This window comes from Danio rerio, chromosome 4 (assembly GCF_049306965.1).
Source record: "Danio rerio strain Tuebingen ecotype United States chromosome 4, GRCz12tu, whole genome shotgun sequence".
In the NCBI taxonomy this organism is placed as follows: domain Eukaryota; kingdom Metazoa; phylum Chordata; class Actinopteri; order Cypriniformes; family Danionidae; genus Danio; species Danio rerio.
This window is the reverse complement of record NC_133179.1, coordinates 66,421,105-66,440,976: the sequence shown is the minus strand read 5'-3', so window position 1 is coordinate 66,440,976 and position 19,872 is coordinate 66,421,105. Positions and strand designations below refer to the sequence as shown.

Below are 19,872 nucleotides of genomic sequence, written 5' to 3'. Positions count from 1 at the left end.
GGTTTCTTAACAAAACTCAAATCCTTAAGAACGCTGCTTGTTTAAGAGGGCTTTGGATGATGGCTTTATATAGCATAGTGTGGTAATGCCTAACCAATTGGACTTTAATATTTCAAGTCCAGACATTCACACATGCAGCGCTACCGTTGTTAGTTTTTTTTTTCTTTTTTCGATTAAACAATTAACCGCTGTCTGGCGCTGTGACTTAGTAGGTCAAAGAACCTGTTGAGGAAACAGGAGATCCTGCATTCAAGTCCCAGCACTGCCTAATGTACAGGTGCCAGGATTGCTTCTTCCTAACAGTTATGAGTGTTTACGCAGCAGGCTGTTTAGCAGTGTGTTTCTTAACAAGACTGAAATCCTTAAGAACGCTGCTCGTTCAAGAGGGCTTTGGACAATGGCTTTATGTAGCATAGTGGGGTAATCAATTAGACTTTAAAGGTACAGTAGGTGATCTTTCACAATGCTAACAGCTTAGCATAAATCTCTGAATTACAGTTCCTCCCTTGCCGTCTAGAGCCACACCTCCTTAAATACAAGCACAGCAAAAGAACCCCCTCTCATGTATAAAAGCAACTATGGCTTGTCCTGTGGCATGCAAGCCAAATGTCTTGCCCTCTAATCAGCATTGGCGCTGTGGCTTAGTTGGACAAAGTGCCTGTCTAGTAAACAGGAAACCCTGGGTTCAAATCCTAGCAGTGCCTAATGTACAGCAGCCGGGGTTGCATCTTCTTAAGAGTTATGAGTGTTTATAAAGCAAGCTGTTTAGCAGTCTGTTTCTTAACAAAACTCAAATCCTTAAGAACGGTGCTTGCTTAAGAGGGTTTTGGACAATGGCATTATATAGCATGTTATGGTGATGCGTAACCAATTGGACTTTAAAATTTCAAGTCTAGACATTCAAACATGCAGTGCTACCGTTTTTTTCTTTTTCCGATTAAATAATTACCTCCTGTCTGGCACTGTTGCTTAGTTGGTCAAAACACCTGTCTAGTAAACAGGAGATTTTGAGTTTGAATCCCAGTAGTGCCTTGTCCGCAGTGAGGTGTGCTTTTATGGGCCAGAGAGTACCAAAAAGTGCTTTCTGTGCAGCAGTGCTAGAGGCAGGAGAGCGCTCAGGCTCTGTGGTGCAATGGATAGCGCATTGGACTTGTTGGACAGGCTGTGAGCTGAGGCCAGGGATTTAATCGGGCCGGGCCAATTGCCCAGGAGGTTAAGCAGTGAGGACAAAATCATGTTGCGTTTTCACTCTCGGGCTAGTAGCTTGCAGCACGTCACGCAAACCCTGCCCCCATAACGTCCCCCGAATCGAATGTCATAAAACCCGCCCACTTCAGTGGGAATCAGGCAGATAAAGCACACCATCACATCCTCACAAAACCATTCAAATGAAGACAACTGAAACAAACAAATGACACGTTACTGTACAACATTACATTGTATGTCTATACGCACATGCCTGTGTGTTCTCATTCATCATATTCATTTACTCACCGACTGACTGAATTTGAAAGAAATGTTATAAATAAAGAAACTGCAAAGAAACGATTCAATCATATTTGTAGAAATTTGTAGGACATGTAAGCACATATAAAGTAAATAGCCTAAATAAAGAGATGCATGGATGAATGTTAAATAAATAAATCTTTTCATTATGGCATTGTTCAAAATGGCTTACCTGGCTTTTCCAAAGGTCCACCCAGGGGCGGACTGGCCATCTGGCAGACCGGGCACTTTCCCGGTGGGCCGACGTACTTTTTGGGCCGGACTGCTCATCATCTTATGATCTGATCGGCCCATAAAAGGCTTAGCAGCCTATCGTTTTTTTCTGCCTTATTAATTGACGCTGCTGTGATCTGAGACTCTCTGAAAGTAGATGCTTTTTTTCAGGGACAGAGAGACCGGGCCGGCCCATGTGACACTCTGCAGCCTATTGGCTCTTTTCGGTTTTGACATTGGGCTGGCCCAATCACAAGCTCCTATTTTGGACTCCATGTGAACGTCTGTCGTCTGTGTGTATTTGTCAAAATCGCGGGAAATACACCGGCGTTTCATTTAGCGATTCTGAAAAGTTCTCTGTTCATTCTAGTACATGGCTAAAAACGCAAATCACGTGACCACACACATGCACACTCTGCTAAGAGCTGCAGCCAGTAGTTCAGCGGGTGAGCATAAAAGCCAGGTGAGAGTATAGTGCATGTCAGACAGTTCATCTGCTGGAGGATCTCATCTCACTATAGTTGTTGAACGTGATATTGAATTCATCTTGTTGTCTCTATCTAACAGTTCTTATGTCTTTTGAATCACTTGATCTCAGTTAACTGTTTTGGCTGAGTGCAAAGATAAGCTAATATATTAATTTATGTAACCACATACACTGATTCTGCACATTGACTGATTGCTTACCTTTATCGTTTAAATTTAATGTACGTTATGCTGTTATAACAGCCATTATTGATTATTAAAACTGACATTCTGCAAAAGAGACAGGGTAAAGTTGATTCTTTTTGGAAATGAAAGGAGACAGTTATATTTAAGCCCTGTTTTGTTATAAATATGCAGAGTGAAGATGATGCTCATATAAATATGCAGCTACACGAGGCTGTTTGGTGTCTGATAATCATAATATCAAAATGAAACAAATTTGACTTATTATGTTTTCATTGTTTAGATGGTGAAACAGCAAGCAGGATGAGGTGAAAGAGGTTAAAATGTAGGCTAACACTGTTCCCTTTAAAGATTTACCTATGCATTAGCAGGCAGTTTTTGTTATGTTTATTATTGAATATAGGCTGAGTGAACAGTGTATTGAATAAGCTAAATTGGCTGTAGTGTATGAGTGTGTGTGAATGAGTGTGTATGGGTGATTTCCAATATTGGGTTGTGGCTGGAAAGGCATCTGCTGCATAAAACATGCTGGAATAGTTGGCAGTTCGTTCCACTGCGGCAACCCCTGATAAATAAGGGACTTATGCGAAGAAAAATAAATGAATGAATAGTGTATTTTTTTAGAACTCAACTGTCATGGTCGGGTGAGGGGAAAAGGAGTGAGGACTCAATTGCAACAAATAAGGGTTTTATTATTAATAAAGTAAAAACAAAAGGCAAAACAAAACTACCCCGAGGGGGAAAACATTAACAAAACACACAAACTTAGCTGGACTGACAAGGCAAGGCAAGGCAAGGCAAGGCAAGGCAAGAATGGAGCAGGAACACGGGGAGTGTAGACAACGAACTGGCAAAGGACTGAAAACATGAGGGGGATTATAAAGCAAAAAGTAAATTGACACACAGGTGAACACAATTAACTAATAATGGGTTAACAAGGAGGGTGGGACTAGACAATAGACGGGAGAGCGCATGACACAGAGAGACAATACAAGCCATGCGCTCACATAACACAACACTGAAGCACATGACAAAAACACGTGACCACAATGTAAACACCGAGCCACGTGCTTTGACAAAAGACGCAAGACACGAGCACACGATGAATGGAAACACTCACCGTGCGCTCAAACATGCAGCATGCATGCTTCATCCCAGCGCCGACCAAAACCGAAACCAACAAGACTGAGACGCTGGGAATGAAACACCACGCTGCTGACAGACGAAAACACAAAACACGAGTACAAAAGCGCACGCATCTGAGGGACGCAGAGCGCGCGCGCGGCCGCGTCAAGCAGGAGCGCGCACACTCTGCGTACACTCACGACGGCGCGCGCGCACACAGGGACAGAAACAGGACCAGACACAGGTAGTGTCCGAGATCTGCCACCAAAACAAGAATTTACAAGACCAGAGTGGCAGAACCCTGACATCAACAAATATCTTTATGGACAGTATACAGAAATTAAATAGAGATTAAAGTTTGTATTTATTTATTTATTTATTTCATATATATGGCTTTTGTGTTTTATAGAATATGAGTTGATAAAAATATTGGACGTGCATAGATAGATAGCATTTTGATTTAATTTAGTAGGCCACTCTGGCCCAAAATGCCAGGGTCGATTTTTTGCCCCAGTCCAGCCCTGGGTCCACGTGAGTTGTTTTACTGGTTTTCTAATAGTGCAAACTGATGCTTTTAACTGTATTCTAAACAGAAGCTCGCTCTGAATCTTTTTAGCAGATCGCTCATTGTCCTCGTGCAGTTTTTCGTCAATCGTTTTAAGTGCAGCACTATACAACAAACACATACAATAATTTTATTAATTATTTTTTTATTACTAATTAATCATTAATTATTATTAACTAATTTTATTAACATTTTGACATAAATGTAGCTGAAATACTTGGTTTGACAAGATGATAATACCCAATACCTGTTCATTTTCCTTGCAGTTGTTTTTCTAGGAAGGCCAACAGGTCTTTGATGTCTATAGTGTCGTCTTATAGTGGTGTTGGAGACGTGCACACCCGACTGCAACAGGAAAGCCCTGATGTCAGCAAGAGAGTGCTTTGATGTGTTGATGCATTAGTTTTTTTTTCATTGCAATAATTGGTTGAAATGATCTGTAGTTAAATCTATAAATGAAACACAAAACGTTTATGATAGCTAAGCGATTATGAGTCAATTTGTTAATGTGCTGCAATATGCAGCTAGGTTGTTAACTTTGCCCGATGAACTGTGAAGTTTGCGGCCATCCATTAAAGAGCCCATATTATGGGTTTTTGAAAATTCCCCTCCATGTAGTGTGTAACACAGCTCTAAGTGAAGTGAAGTATCCAGCTAAGGCTTAAATCTGTAAGAGTACAGTGTTTAAAATGGTTGATTCATCTATAAAAGAGTCGACTCATAGTGCTTCAAACGAGTCGCCTTGATACCGATTCATTAGGTGTTTCGCCATGACGTACGAACGAAACCAAGTTATTCACGTGCACGCGCAAACCCGGGAGATTTCAAACCTGAGGCCCCGCCCTCTGACGCAGAAACCCAGACACACACACACACACAAAAACAAACACACGCACACAAACATGCCGGTCGATTGAAGTCACACTGCAGATGGATATTATATCGAGTCTCTACCCAAAGATGAAACATCAGCATTATAACCAAGCAATTGGAAACTACTGGAAACTTCTGGAAGCTACATGCTACAAAGAATACTTCATCTGCGTTTGTTAAAGGAAGGATCAGTAAAGAGTAACTTACTGATGGACATCAGGATGGGTTTCTTCCTCCATTTCTCAAGTGTAAGTACGTGCGGTTAAAGTTGTTGCCTCGTTGACTCTAGCTTGCAAATGTATTTAGTTGTGATTTGTTACTTGTAACCGCGTGTACTGTATCAGGTTAACTGGCTATATTCTCTTATCGCGTGCAAAGTCACGTTAAAAACGCGACGCGTGCTGCTTTGTTTATGGAGCTCCGTTGTAGAGTTCTGCATTCCCGCGGCTGTCCCCGCGCCAGATTTCTGCGGCGCGGGAATAAATTTCCGAATAAATCGCGGGAGCGGTCGGTAACGGGTTTAATTTGGGACGGGAGCCGGCTGTCTAGCAATATCACGGATATTGCTATGCGAATGAGAAAGAGAGAGTCTGCTTGGTGTTTGTGTGTGTGTGTTAGTGCGCACGCGCACATGAGAGAGAGAGAGAGAGCGAGAGCGAGCTTTGTGTGCTTGGTGTTGTGTGTGTGTTTATACAGACATCTTGGCTGTGTGGATTGTATAGCTCTAGCGGGATCGGGCGCGGCGGGCAGAAAATGGAGCGGGTTCTCAGGTTAAAACCTGCCGGGTGCGGGCGGAAGCGGGAGCGTTGTCGTCCGGAGGTGTGTGTGTGTGTGTGTGTTTTTCTGTGTGTGTGGCAGCTAAAATCCACGCCTACACTATCGAGCGTGTATGAACTGTGATTACTTTTTATATTGCTGATTAGCTATTGGCCATTTCACTCTCTGACTGAAGGCAGTCGACCAATCGCAACAGACTGTCATCGGTCCAATCAGCGCAGATTAGCTTCGCGCTAAGGAGGGGTTTGGGAACAAATGGATCACTGGACGATTCATACAGGAGTCGCTGGGATAATTAGGTAAAAATAAATGCAGATTACAAGACCACGAAAGTGTTTTTTGACCTTGCATGCATATTAGACTGTTGTTGGAGACCCTTACAACCAAGATATGACCCTATTTCATGTATAATATGGGCTCTTTAACATGATCATCAAAGTGAATGGATGAATAAAACTAGCGCACGTATTACACTGGCAAAAATAATCATCATGATTATGAATGTGTTGCTTAAATGTGTGTATAAACGCATATAATGCGAAATGCTAATTTGGGTATTGTAAGAATGAAGATGCATATTTGTAGTGAGCTTTTTTGTGGTCAAAGTTTGCATAACCGAAGATTGATCTTATCCACCTGTGAACCACCCATAAGTAAATATGCTGACAAATTTTTGATTAGCTGACCGGAGCAGTAACAGCACCCACTAATATAACTGAGGAATCATGTGGGATAAACGTGATAGCGGGATTAAATGGTAAAATACAGGGGAATCTCGACAAAAACGGCAGGGTTAAGTTGCCTAAATAAATTTTCCGGTAATAGGTCGGTAAAAATATATTATATAGCATCCTCTTTTTGATAGACGTTGTCAAACATTCTGCCCAAATGCTCAGGAGAAACCTAATCATATTGACATTTCCCTAGGCTATATGACACTAGATAGGTAATTTCCCTTTATTTAAGAGAATAGTTTAAGGATGTTGCATATTATTTGGTTATCAAGGCAATTGTTAAGTGTTGCCGGACATAAGTGCAAGTAATAAAATATAGACTAGGCTAAAGCCTATATTTTATTCATTCATTCATTTTCTTATCAGCCTAGTCCGAACCGCCAACTTATTGAGCAAGTTTTTACACAGAAGATGCCCTACCAGCCGCTACCCATCTCTGGGAAATAGCCTTTATTTCCTTGCGCTCAACAGCTATAATAAAGCCTAACATTTATTTTATTTAATTTTTTTATTTAACCACGCCAGACAAAAACATTAACACTTGTTTGCTCAGGACTGGATGACAGAAAAGAAGGTAGGTTTCTGATGGTTTTACTCTCCCGAAAAGTGCTCTGTTGGTGGGATTTGATTAATGTCATCTTATCCAAATGCTTCATATTTAATATTTCAAAACTCTTTTGTTGTGTATTGTTTTTTGTACATATAATTTAGCGATGCCCCATATGGTCCAAAATCAGACACGTGGACAAATCTAAGCTTGTTTTTAATAACACAAATATAAATATGCATATAATAAACAATACTGCTGCTAATAATAACATTATAAAAAAGCAAGTTGTCATTAATGAACTAAAAACAAGCCACCCAAGATGAAGAAGGCATGGAGGCAGCAGTTTTTATATTTATGTAGAAAATAACAATTTTTGTAATATTTTAATCCTTTGAAACAGTTGCTGTAACAACTTGTCTATTGCTACTTTGCAACAAATTTTTTGTAAAAAAAAAGAAAAAGAAAGAAAGCTAAAGGATTAGGGTAAGTTGATAAATTTAGGCTACTGTATACAGTACAGACTATTGTCATATCCAAAAGATTCACACCTTTGCAGTCTCACCCACATTTCACAACCTGTATGAGCCCATAAAGGCCGCAAGTGCCACAGACCCTGTAGAACTTTTCTTAGCTGATCTTCTGCGTGACCTATTTAGTCATTAATAACAGCTCATCTTTTTACGGAAAGAGGACCAGAAACTCAAAAAGGGTAATTATTATACCATTCTGTCTTTCCGTTATCTCCTTCATGATTATTTGTACTGTGTTTTCCTACATTTCATGTTTTAACATCATTTTAACTTACTTAAGAAAACAGTGGAGAAGAGGGTGAAGAAGCGCATGGTCTCCAAAATAGTGGTAATTTAATAATATATATGTATAATAAAAAAAATATTTTCTGAAATCAACTCGGCTGGCCCGATTCCAAATTCAAGTTGTTAAACCAATTTACTGTTCCACCAAACATTAATATACACCATAGTAGCATGTAGGCTATAAAAAGGCAACATATCGACTCATGAGCAAGATGATTGACATATAATATTTGTAAATGAGTGGTTGGTAAAACCTCTTGGTTCACCGCAAATCTTGCCTTAAAAGGAAAGTGCATAATTTAGCCTTACCCTGAGTTTGTTTACACTCTGCCTGTAATAACATACATGCTGTATTTTAATGTGGCTAATTTGGATGAATTGGCTCTGACTTTTGACAGCTTTTTCTTCTTTTTACGCAGTTATGCGAGAAATTATATTTCACACGCAAGATGACTAAAAATTGAAATTAAAATACCAAAGATACTGAGCCATTACTACAAGTAAAAAACCAAACAAAAAAACAAAACTACAATTATACTTTAAAGGAGAACATTGACGTTTCGAAAAAAAAATGAACTGAACTACAACTAAATTATTAAAAATAAACTTGCGGGACTTCATTTATGTCCTGCGGCAAAATTTTTTTTTTATATATACTTTTAGTGATCTGCTTGAGGTAACATAAATAAAAATGTAAATGAAGATATAAATGAAAAAGCTTATTAAATGACTGTCCTAGTCCTATCAAAATAGCAAACAACATCTTTTTATATTTAGGCTAAAAGACTGCTTTATTTATTTATTTAGGCCTACATATTTGTTATGAATGTTTGTGCTTATATTTTAGTTGTCTTTTATTTCTTCAATTCTACTTTCCAAAATTAATCCTCATTGCACTTAACAAGTTTACAACGATAATAAAGCGTGTTAACAAATGTTTAATGATTAATGAAGGAATTATAATGCTTTGTTTTATCGTTTCATCTTTATTTATAAGAACAGTAGCATATTTACAGCTGCTGTATAGGCTATTTCTGTCTGTTAGCATCCCTTTGTGCCCCCTGGCGGCATATTCACAGACTGCGGTCATACATTAAAAACTCGTGCTTGTCCATTTAAAGCGGCGGCGGTATATGCCACGGCGGTAATAGCCACATTGAACTCTCAACTACTGTAAATCATTCTAACATGTACAATACAGACAAAAAAAGCAGTGGCAATGGTTTGGTTATTAGATTTGTTTATGGATCTTGAAAAAGCCACCATTTTTATATGTAAGCACAGAGTACCCTTTTAGTCATAACAGGAAATATGGATGACAATGAAGGAAGTTAATGACACACAAACACATCTCAAGAAGGTTTTCACAGCTACTGTGTTTTATCCAACAACCATTGCTCCCAAGTTGAAGTGAGACCTTCAAAAACGACCCAGGTGGGACTTGAACCCACAATCCCCAGCTCCGGAGGCTGATGCCTTATCCATTAGGCCACTGGGCCACGTCACTAATAGAACAAACATTTTATTTCTGCTATCATTCACATTCGCGTCACATCGGTTCTGGGGTATGGTTCTAGCGTATAGTGCGACTGGTCTTGAGAGTTTCAAATTCCAGTCAAGGCCACTCTCATTAACTTGAAATCACAACCTTTCTGCAGCTATTTTCTTGTTTGCATTTCATCATCATCCACCTAACATGAGACCGTTAGTTAAGAGCCATGGGGTACTTGAAGTCAAGATCTCCATTACTAGAGCTTAGCGGAACCTTTTAGGTTTGTAACGTGACAGTGAGATTCAAGCAAGAATGGATGAATCTTAATTGAAGTGTGCAGCAAGTCTGAGAATTCGAAGCTATTGTCCTCAGATCATCACACCTAAGCTTTGAGTAGACAAGCCAGGATTTTTTCACACAACTTAAATGTAACCCATAAAAACACAACCCGAACAGGACTTGAATCCACAATCCCCAGCTTCGAAGGGTGATGTCTTATCCATTAGGCCACTGGGCCAATACTAGCATTTGTTATATCTGTTGTATGACTCATGAAGTTCTTGTAACTCAGAAAGCAGCACGGATCCCTATTGCTTTCAGATGATCTGGTGTGTACACCTAATGACCAAACAGCTTCTCTGAAGAGTTTTCCATTGTCATGTTTTTTTAAACCCAGAGAAACAGTTAAGGGGTCTGTTTTTCCACGTGCGAAATAATCTGTTTTTCCCCCTACATCACTTTTCTGAGCATCTTTTGCAAATGACTCTGATAGTATGTTTGTCACAAATTGGCTCCTTTAAAAAGTAGATACATTCTTTTGATATATCCCTAACAATTTATTTTATTTACAGATTAACTATGTTATTGATAAGTGATGTTTACATGGAGAGAAGGTAATGCATAGTTGACATTAATTTTCATTAAAGTAATTTTTTGTCCCTTTTACAGAGAGACTCGCCAGATATTCCAGATTCTTCACTGCACTTTGCATCTTGGTGAGTGTTGGATAACATTTTTATTTCAAAAATTGAGAAAACAGTAGTTGTTGCTTTGACCTAATTTGTTCTATTTTCTTTATTTTTCAGGTTTCCTGTGAAAAATAAAACAACTACTTCTGTTGTTTTATTTTTCATTGTTCTCCATTTTTACAGGGATAACGTTTCTTTTGTTTTAATAAACTTAGCATTTTGTAATTTATATATTCTTTTTTTTTTTTGTTTTTTTTTTCTGCATTTTTTTTATATAATTTTTTTTTTTTTTTTTTTTTTAAGAAAAAAAACTTTCAATATTACACACTGTACTGTCTTCTATAGTTGCTAACCTCTGTTTTCTTCCAGATACTACAGGTTTCATCTTCTCAGGTTCTGCAGTGCTTTGCATCAGGGGAAGTTTTAAAGTATGTGCCAAAGAGAAAATGATTGGTTTGCTTTCTAAATGTCTCCTAATGTGGCCAAAGTCACCTCATATCCTAAAAAGTACTATGCATAACTACAGGCCTAATTGTAATCCCAGAGAAACGGTTAAGGCAGACATGTCCAAACTCGGTCCTGGAGGGCCAGTGTCCTGCACAGTTTAGTTCCAACCCCAATCAGACACACCTGGGCTACAGTGGCGTAGCGGATGGGCCCGCAGGGCACGCACCGCGGGGGGGCCCCGCGTGATTAGGGGGCCCCGCGTCGTCGCGATTTTCAATAATTGAAAATCAACTGGCAACCGCAATAATCAAACTCTTGGGAACAACTGTGGTCGGAACCAAAGTTCACAGGTCTGTGTTCTCTGAACACCTCTCAAGCGGTGGACTACTTCATTCTGATTGCTTGCCGCCAATGTTGCCAACTTAGCGACTTTGTCACTAGATTTAGCGACTTTTCAGACCCCCCTAACGACAAATCTAGCGACTTTTTTTGTGTGTTATTGGAGATTTTTTTAGACTCACTTGTCCATACTGTACCGTCCCTACTCTTCTCAACGAGCTGCGTGTGATGCCGCCGACCCCTCCCCCGCCTCACAGCACTGACAGGCGGCCCAGTCAGTCCGCGTACAGCAGCCTCTCTCATCTGCAGCCCGAGAGCAGATCACCCCTCTGCGTACCGACGACAAATGATTTAGCACAGGCAGTGTGAAGGTATTTCCCTTGTACAGTCAAACCGATCTACTTCTACTTTATTTTAACAATTTAATTGGACCGTTTATTCTTTTCTTGTACACAATCACAGATATTTTAGTGACAGTTTCTGAACTTGTCTGAGTTTATTACATATGAGAGATTACTGCACGTTCACTACACATCTATAATGACATACTGTATTCAAACAGCAATGAATTTAGTTTAATAAACATGCTTATATAAAGTGTAGTGCAATTATAAATACCCCTTTATTAACCATAGGCTGTAAAACAAACAGAAACGGTAAAACGTGATGACGTCAGTGATATGCAAATTGGCGTATGACGTATCCCCCCCCCCTCTTCATCAGGGGGCCCCGTCAGCGATCCCTGCAGGGGGGCCTCCGCATTTTGCGCTACGCCACTGCTGGGCTAGCTAATCAAGCTCTTACTAGGCTTTCTAGAAACATCTTTGCAGGTGAGTTGAGGCAAGTTGAAGCTAAAATCTGCAGGACACTGGCCCTCCTGGACCGAGTTTGGACACCCCTGGGTTAAGGGGTCTGTTTTTCCTCCTGTGAAATAATGTTCTGTTTTCTCCTTATATCACTTTTCCGAGCATCTTTTGCAAATGACTTTGATTGTATATTTGTCGCAAATTGGCTCCTTTAAAAATTGATATGCTTTTGATACATCCCTAATAATTTATTTTATATACAGATTAAGTATATTGTTGAAAAGTGATGTTAAACATGGAGAGAAGGTAATGCATAGTTCACATTAATTTACATTTAATGTTGCTTTTTGTTCCTTTTCAGAGAAACTCACCAGATATTCCAGATTCTTCAGATACTACAGGTTTCATCTTAGGTTCTGCAGTGCTTACATCGGGGGAAGTTATAAAGTATGTGCCAAAGAAAAAAAACATTTAGTTAGCTTTCTAAATGTCTCGTATTGTGGCAAAAGTCACCTCATATCCTAAAAAGTACTTTGATATAACATAATTTCTGTACATTTAATTAAGTTTATTTTCAACACGTAAATAATTTTAGTTTGGTGTGTCTGAAAAGTGTTATTCCACGGAATATGGATTTTTAAATTAAAAAAAAAAAAACATTTGCTATTTTGTAAAAAATAAGTACAGACATGCCTAGAAATACAAAAAAGTGTAAAAGTAGTTAAGAGTGAAACAAGAATAGGTATAAGTTGTAAACCCAGAGCACAAGTTAAGGACTCTGTTTTTCCTCCTGTGGAATAATGGTCTGTTTTCCCCCTATACATCACTTTTCCAAGAATATTTTGCAAATGACTCTGATAGTATATTTGTCGCAAATTGGGTCCTTTAAAAAAAATAGATAAATGCTTTTGATGTATCCCTAACTATTTATTTTATATACAGATTAAGTATATTATTGATAAGTGATGATGTGTAACCTGGAAAGAAGGTAATGCATAGTTGACATTAATTTTCATTAATGTTATTTTTTGTCCCTTTTTCAGAGAGATTCTTCAGATACTACTGGTTTTCATCTTGTCAGGTTCTGCAGTGCTTTCATCGGGGGAAGTTTTAAAGTATGTGCCAAAGAAAAAAACATTTAGTTAGCTTTCTAAATGTCTCGTATTGTGGCAAAAGTCACCTCGTATCCTAAAAAGTACTTTGATGTAACATCATTTCTGTACATTTAATTACATTTATTTTTAACACGTAAACATTTTTATTTTACTCATATTTTATCATTTTTCTCATTTTATTTGAAAAAATTCACTGTAATTTTGTGATTTTTAAATACACATTTATAAAATGCAAAACACCTTAAAAAAAAACTCAATGAAAACTTGACCAACATAACTGTGTGTGTAATGTAAATGTAAACATTTGTACATACAAGATACTTTCTTAATAATTTTTGTCTTCATGCTTGTAATGGCATATGTTCCCAGAGATCCACCTTCCTGCCTTCCAGCTGCAATCTTGATTAAACACATTGGTCTTTGATTACCAAGTGCTCCTTCAGATTCTTATGGTGCTTTCACACTAGCATTTTAGGTCCGCACCTGAGTTGTTTGACATCTCAATACGATACGTTTGGCTAGTGTTAACGGATAGACGCGAGTTAAGCAGGTTGCACACCAGAAGCGCCGCGCGGCGACACGGCACGTACATGACAGTTTGAAGTATCACACACAAGACGCGCACATTCGAATGATATTTAACATGGAACTAATTAGATGGCGCTCTGTGGCGCGGCTGAAAAATGAACTGCGTCCTGAGCTGTTGCCGGGCGCCGCCAACAGCCGCCGATTTGCGGCGCCAGTGTGTGTATCCTGATAGAAACCTATGTTTAGAATTCTAAAATGCGTGGCGCTGCGCGACGCGCCGCCGAGCGGCGCTTCTGGTGTGCGACCTGCTTTACACTCTGTACGTTCAAAACCAAAAGAGTCAGTAAAAGCAGAACGACCGCCATGTGGTACATCTTTCCACAGCTTTGCTGTGTGTCCGTCACCTAGCAACAGCCGTACACAAAACAACAGCCCGATGATGCAAGCAAACTGTGGTTCAGAAGGAAAAAAAGGCAGTGTGATTACAAACAAGCCTAGAAGATGGCAAGGGGGAACAATTAAACTTAAGGTCCAGGCGATTGAACCAAGTGTGAAAGCACCCTTAGTTAATTTAGTTGAGTTTGATCAGCATTAAAGCTGAACTCGGTATTAAAAACAAGAGCTTTTCATTTTGGCATTTATATATATATATATATATATATATATATATATATATATATATATATATATATATATATATATATATATATATACACACACACACACATGTGTGTGTATTTGTTTTAGAGTTGTGTTTTTTTGTTTTTTTTTCCAGCATGCCACGAAAAGGGAAGAGATCTCAGGCTCAGAAATTGCGCTGGAAAAAGATAGACCTTCAAGATGTAAATACCAGCCTTTCCTGCATTAAAGAGGTAATAATGAAATATGTCTGTAATTTTTAGAAGATTTGTGCATGAGTTAAAGCAGCCATTTACAAATTTAATGAATTTTTTTATTACACAGTGAATTATTTTCCCGTCACAAAGCCTTAATGGGATAGTTTACCCAAAAATGAAAATTCTGCTATTTACTCTTGACATGCATTCAAAGCATTCTGTTGAGCACCGTATAAGATATTTTAAAGAATTTTGGAAACCTCTAACCATTGTCTTCCATGGTTACAAGTTTACAACCTTATTATTATTATTATTATGTTTAAGAAAAATAAATTGTGTATTATTGAACTTAAAGGCTTTTGTTTGGAAGTGATTGCAGAATTGTTACATTTGGGCGAGAATTCCATTAAATTTCTCTTAATTACAATAATTCGTAACACTTTATAATAAGTACAAACTATGAACCATTTATTAACAGGGTTTCCGTGGGGTCTTAAAGTCTAAAATTTAAAAATCTAAATTTAAGGCCTTAAAAACTTTTAAAGTCACTGTTCTAGATCTTACATATTTTGCACGGGTCTTATTTTTCCGATGTCAACACTACATCTAATGCTTATTTTAGATGTTTTTGTGGTGTTGTACTTTACTTCACTAGTCCAATTCTTATTTGCGTTATTATAACTACAAATGAGACCAGCATCCACTAGCTTAATTGCATGTGGTGAATGTTACGTTATCGCTGTGTTTGCGAAGGTTTGCTTTGGGTGCACACATCTTGATTTCGGCTGGCGGAGCTCACAAAATGTTTTGAGACTCGAGTGAACAGTTTGTGCAGCACCGCGTTTGATTTCAGTTGAATATGAAACACTTTGAAGAGATTTGTTGCCCCTTGTAGAATCTGTTACGGTGTGTGTTGTGGTAATTGTCTGAAAAAAAAAAAACAATATTGTTTTGGAATGTTAGGGTAATACTTTATCAAATAAGTCTCATGCAAATAATCACACTGTATGTATAATGACAATACACATAAATGTACAGCATGTATGTCTGTGTATACACGCATACATATACATTTATGCATACATGTACGCATGTGTGTGTTTATATAGCCCTGTTTAAACCTGGTTTCACCTCCCAATGCACAATAATAGGTTGTTATTTTATTTAATTGTTATTGTTGTCTTTTTCTGGCCACTTTATGTAAGTGGACAACTAAATAGAAAAACACATTTTGTATTCTTCTTTTGGAAAAAAAAGATTAAGTTTTGATAAGCTTTGGTTTCAAAAACGATAATGCCACTTGTATAAAAACAATTTTGTCTAACAATCTAATAAAGTACATGTTTTTTGCAGGTTGAACAAACGAGTACCAGTGCTGCTGTAGGCCAGTCTCCTGTTAGACAATATGAGGAAAGTGGGGGTAATGAACCCAAAGTTGTGTCAGTCCGGGCGTCTCATTCTCAGGCTGATGTTCGATATGATGAATTCTCAAGGAATCACCAGTGTACCTGTGTGTCACTGACATTCTTGGCCAGTCACAGTGCAGGGCATCAGTTTAAGATGTCGGATCTTGACAGAGTTTTAGAGGAAGGGGATGCCTTGTATGTCAGCGTTAAAATGCAGCTCATCGCTGAAAACAGATTCAGTCATGACTATCTGTCCATGGAGGAAGTACCTTTTGGACTTTCAACATTTAACCAAACATACAATGTTCAGAAGTCGGAAGTCAAGGTTGGATTTTTTCGAGCCAAAGGTTCCCCTGACACGGAAGAATGGTTTTTGCCTCTTCCTGAAAGACTGCAGTGTCTCGCAGTGGATGTCACGCATGCACTTTTAATAGTTTCTTCAGAATGCATTGCGGTGTTTAGAGATGGATCAGGCAGATATGGATTCTTTGATCCACATTCAAGGACATTTGAAGGAGAAGAGGCCCTGGCTGGTGTTGGAACAGCTGTCATGTTAACTTTTACTCGCCTAAGTGACATGACTGACCAAATTCTTAAGCTCTTCAACCATTGCCGTGATGACCAATCCTATGAATTCATGTCTGTGTCTTTTGAAATGGAGCAACAGGCAGGCCAGCAGCCTTCACCATCAGCTCGTGAACCAATTTCACAAGTAATCTCAGTTCTACCAGAACCAGATGGAAATGCAGCTGTTCCCAGAGGAGCTGAAAGCCGCCAACCCATGGTAGCCAGAGTAAATAAGGCACGGAGAAGAAAAGAATTGCGTAAAGCAATCGATAATTTAAAATCCAAGGACACAGCTAAATCTTATGTGAACCGAAAACACAAACAAAGAGATGATGAGAGGGGCCAGTATTCCGCCTGTTTGCAGTATCTGACAAATAAAAAAGAAGCTCTTAAGTAAAAGTATGGTCAGGATGCTCTCATTAGAAACAAAAAGAAAAGCTACATGGCTAGACGATACAGAGAGGAGATTGTCCGATCTAAAAAGAAGGAGGATATGATGAGACGATATCGCACAGATCCTGTATTTCAGAAAAAAAGAGAGCATACATAGTCCGTAGGGACAGTACCGATGCTGTCTTTCAGAAAAAAATGCTTAATCAACAACGAAAACATACAGGCCTAAGGGTATGAACCTAGCTTTTTGAAGGTCACACTGGATTGCGCTGCAACAGATACCTAAAAGGAACCGCATCAAAGACAACCCAGGTGGGACTTGAACCCACAATCTACTTCTAATCTAAATTAGTCGAACATGTACAATTATACCGACAAAATAGTTTGCTACCCTCAGGCAGATGGTTCTGCCGCATCCGGTCACGTACCAGCTGGCTGATGGAAAGTTTCTTCCCTCCGACTATCAGGCTGATGAACACTTAACACACCACACACAGACTCTACCATACCCTCACTGCACACCATCAATATGTAGCATGCACTGCACTTTAACCAATCCATACTTGAAACAATACTGCCTACAACTATGTGGACATCTATTCATTGTTCACATCGCTGTCAATTTCACATTGTCGTTGTATTTGCACTGTCTGTATTTTGCACTGTCATTTCATTTGCACTGTCTGTATTTTGTACTGTCGTTGTATTTGCACTGTATTACTCTGTATTTTGTGCTGTCTGGAGCCAGCACCTAAGCTTTTCACTCATCATAGCACACATGCTGCTGCTGATGTGACAATAAAAGTGAGTTGATTTGAAAGAAAGTAGTGGCAATGATTCAGTTGTTAGATTTGTTTATGGATCGTTCTAATAAGGATGACAACGAAGGAAGTTAATGACACGCAAACACATCTCTAGAAGGTTTTCACAGCTACTGTGTTTCATCCAACAAACATTGCTCCCAACTTGAAGTGAGACCTTCAAAGACAACCCAGACGGGCCTTGAACCCACAACGCCCAACTCCAGAGGCTGATGCCTTATCCTTTAGGCCACTGGGCCATCTTACCAAGTTTTTGTCATGGAGCTCTTGTATGCCCTCAACAAGATGCCAACGCATGGAAAACTGCACTTTGGGATCTCGATGCCAGTTTGCATTCCATTAAATAAGATTTTTGCAACTAATGGACAAACATTTTCTTTGTGTAATCATCCACATTCGTGTCTCATTGGTCCTGGGGTATGGTGTGAGACTGGTCTTGAGTTTCAAATTCCAGACGAGGCCACTCTCATTAACATGAAATCACAACCTTTCTGCAGCTATTTTCTTGTTTGCATTTCATCATCATCCACCTAACATGAGACCATTATTTGAAAGCCACCGGGTACTTGAAGTCAAGATCTCCCTCCCTCTCTCTAGCGAACTATTGACCTTAGATCATCACGCATAAGCTTTGAGGAGACATGTCAGGATTTTTTCCATACAATTTATATGTAACCCAACAAACACAACTCAAATGGCACTTAAACCCACAATCCCTAGCTTTGAAGGCTGATTCCTTATCCATTAGGCCACTGGGCCAATACTAGCGTTTGCCATATCTGTTGTATGGCTCAGGAAGTTCTTATAACTCAGAAAACAGCACTTTAGGATCCCTATACCATATTGCATTCAGACGATCTGGTGTGTACACCTAATGACAAAACAGATTCTCTAAAGAGTTTTTCCATTGTCATGTCTTTTTGACCTAAGGGTATAAACCTAGCTTTTTGAAGGTCACACTGGATTGTGCTGCATAGCCAACTTAATAAGATCTGCATCAAAGACAACCCAGGTGGGACTTGAACCCACAATCCCCAGCTTCGAAGGCTGGTGTCTTATCCATTAGGCCACTGGGCCGTTTTTACTGCCTGTGAACTGTAATACACATCCAGGGAGTTGCTGACGCACATAACAAAAAACAACATGAACAAAAAGTAGATTGGACCGGTTTCACAGAATTTTTTTGTGGCACTGTCAAACAGACAAAAAAAGTAGCATCTTATAGGATTTCTTTGAAGGAATTCAATTAGAATTTTGATCATATTTTGGAACCATTCCTCTAGGATTGTTTTATAGTACAATACATAAAAATCCTTTTGGATAATTTCTACAGTATTTCAATGAGATAAAATTTATATCTTAATTAAGATATGCTTTTCTAATGTCTCTCTTAGCCTATTATACAATAGTTTTGAATGTATTATGCTGTTTGCTAAAGCTCACCTTCATGTACTTGAGTGTACAGTATTAGTGCTCAAATTTCCAAAGAAACATGTCTATACCAAAAACATATACAATGTTGCTAGACCAAACTGGGCTGGCCCACTCGAAACAGAAGTTCACTTTGGGCCCATAGCAAGTCCACACAAAGTGGAGTGTATATAGCCACAATGGGCAAAGTATAGGTATACTATCTGAGTCAGAAGTATGTCCTATAAGCATGCTCTGTGGGCATTTAGTAATTAACAAAACAGTAAGGTCCCACTAATACTAAGTTGAGTCCAGGCACAAAATGTGCCTATAAGGTCCCATTAAAGCACTTTTATGCTTGGCCATTGTGGCTTTAACACAAAACAAAACTAGTTCACTTCTACTATGTAGCAAAAAAGCACAATATCACTTCAAATGCATAGTTACATATTTTGAAAGCATAAAGAAAAATCAGTAATAAATGAAGCATCTAAAAATATAAAGACAACATGGACTATTTTTCAAAGGTTTGGGACAAAACTGCTTTAGTTTATAAAAATGCAGATATAAAAGTAACCTTGTAAATAATTATTCCTTTTTAATATGTTAGCTTTTCCATTTGAATATGTTAAAATATAATTTATTCCAATGATGTTAAAGCTGCATTTGAGGCATTTGTGTCCTACATAAAATAATTTGAGACAAAACAACAAAACATATAAAAATATACTTAGTTAAAAGAAAAACAAAGTAAGATTTTCATGTGTGTATTTTCTCTACCATTTGTACCTTAAAGGGTCACGAAACTCCAAAACACATTTTTTGAGCTGTTGATAGTCGTATATGTGTCCCACACTGCTAAAAACACTATTAGGACACAAATATTTCACTAAAAAGTGTAAATTGGTTGTTTTTGC

General features: G+C 38.6%; 1 protein-coding gene and 2 non-coding genes across 5 annotated transcripts; 1 reads left to right on the top strand and 2 right to left on the bottom strand.

The window, feature by feature from the left end:
- The first annotated feature begins 7,541 nt into the window (after nt 1-7,541).
- Nucleotides 7,542-18,669, top strand: LOC108183303 (uncharacterized). Of its 3 annotated transcripts, XM_073948589.1 has the most exons (7): nt 7,542-7,721; nt 10,268-10,314; nt 10,405-10,715; nt 12,241-12,326; nt 12,923-12,994; nt 14,298-14,394; nt 15,712-18,669. In XM_073948589.1, exons 6-7 carry the CDS (start codon nt 14,299-14,301, stop codon nt 16,726-16,728), a joined length of 1,113 nt encoding a protein of 370 aa, XP_073804690.1. In that variant the 5' UTR covers nt 7,542-7,721; nt 10,268-10,314; nt 10,405-10,715; nt 12,241-12,326; nt 12,923-12,994; nt 14,298; the 3' UTR covers nt 16,729-18,669. The 3 variants fall into 3 exon arrangements, with proteins under 3 accessions (XP_073804690.1, XP_073804689.1, XP_073804688.1); XM_073948588.1 differs by lacking the exon at nt 7,542-7,721 and having other exon boundaries at nt 10,265-10,314; nt 12,241-12,330; XM_073948587.1 differs by lacking the exons at nt 7,542-7,721; nt 10,268-10,314 and having other exon boundaries at nt 10,405-10,844; nt 11,982-12,326.
- trnar-ccg (transfer RNA arginine (anticodon CCG)) lies at nt 9,254-9,326 on the bottom strand. Its single transcript has one exon. It is a non-coding gene; the product is annotated as a tRNA-Arg (tRNA).
- On the bottom strand, nt 18,550-18,622 carry trnar-ucg (transfer RNA arginine (anticodon UCG)). Its single transcript has one exon. It is a non-coding gene; the product is annotated as a tRNA-Arg (tRNA).
- Nucleotides 18,670-19,872: the final 1,203 nt, after the last annotated feature.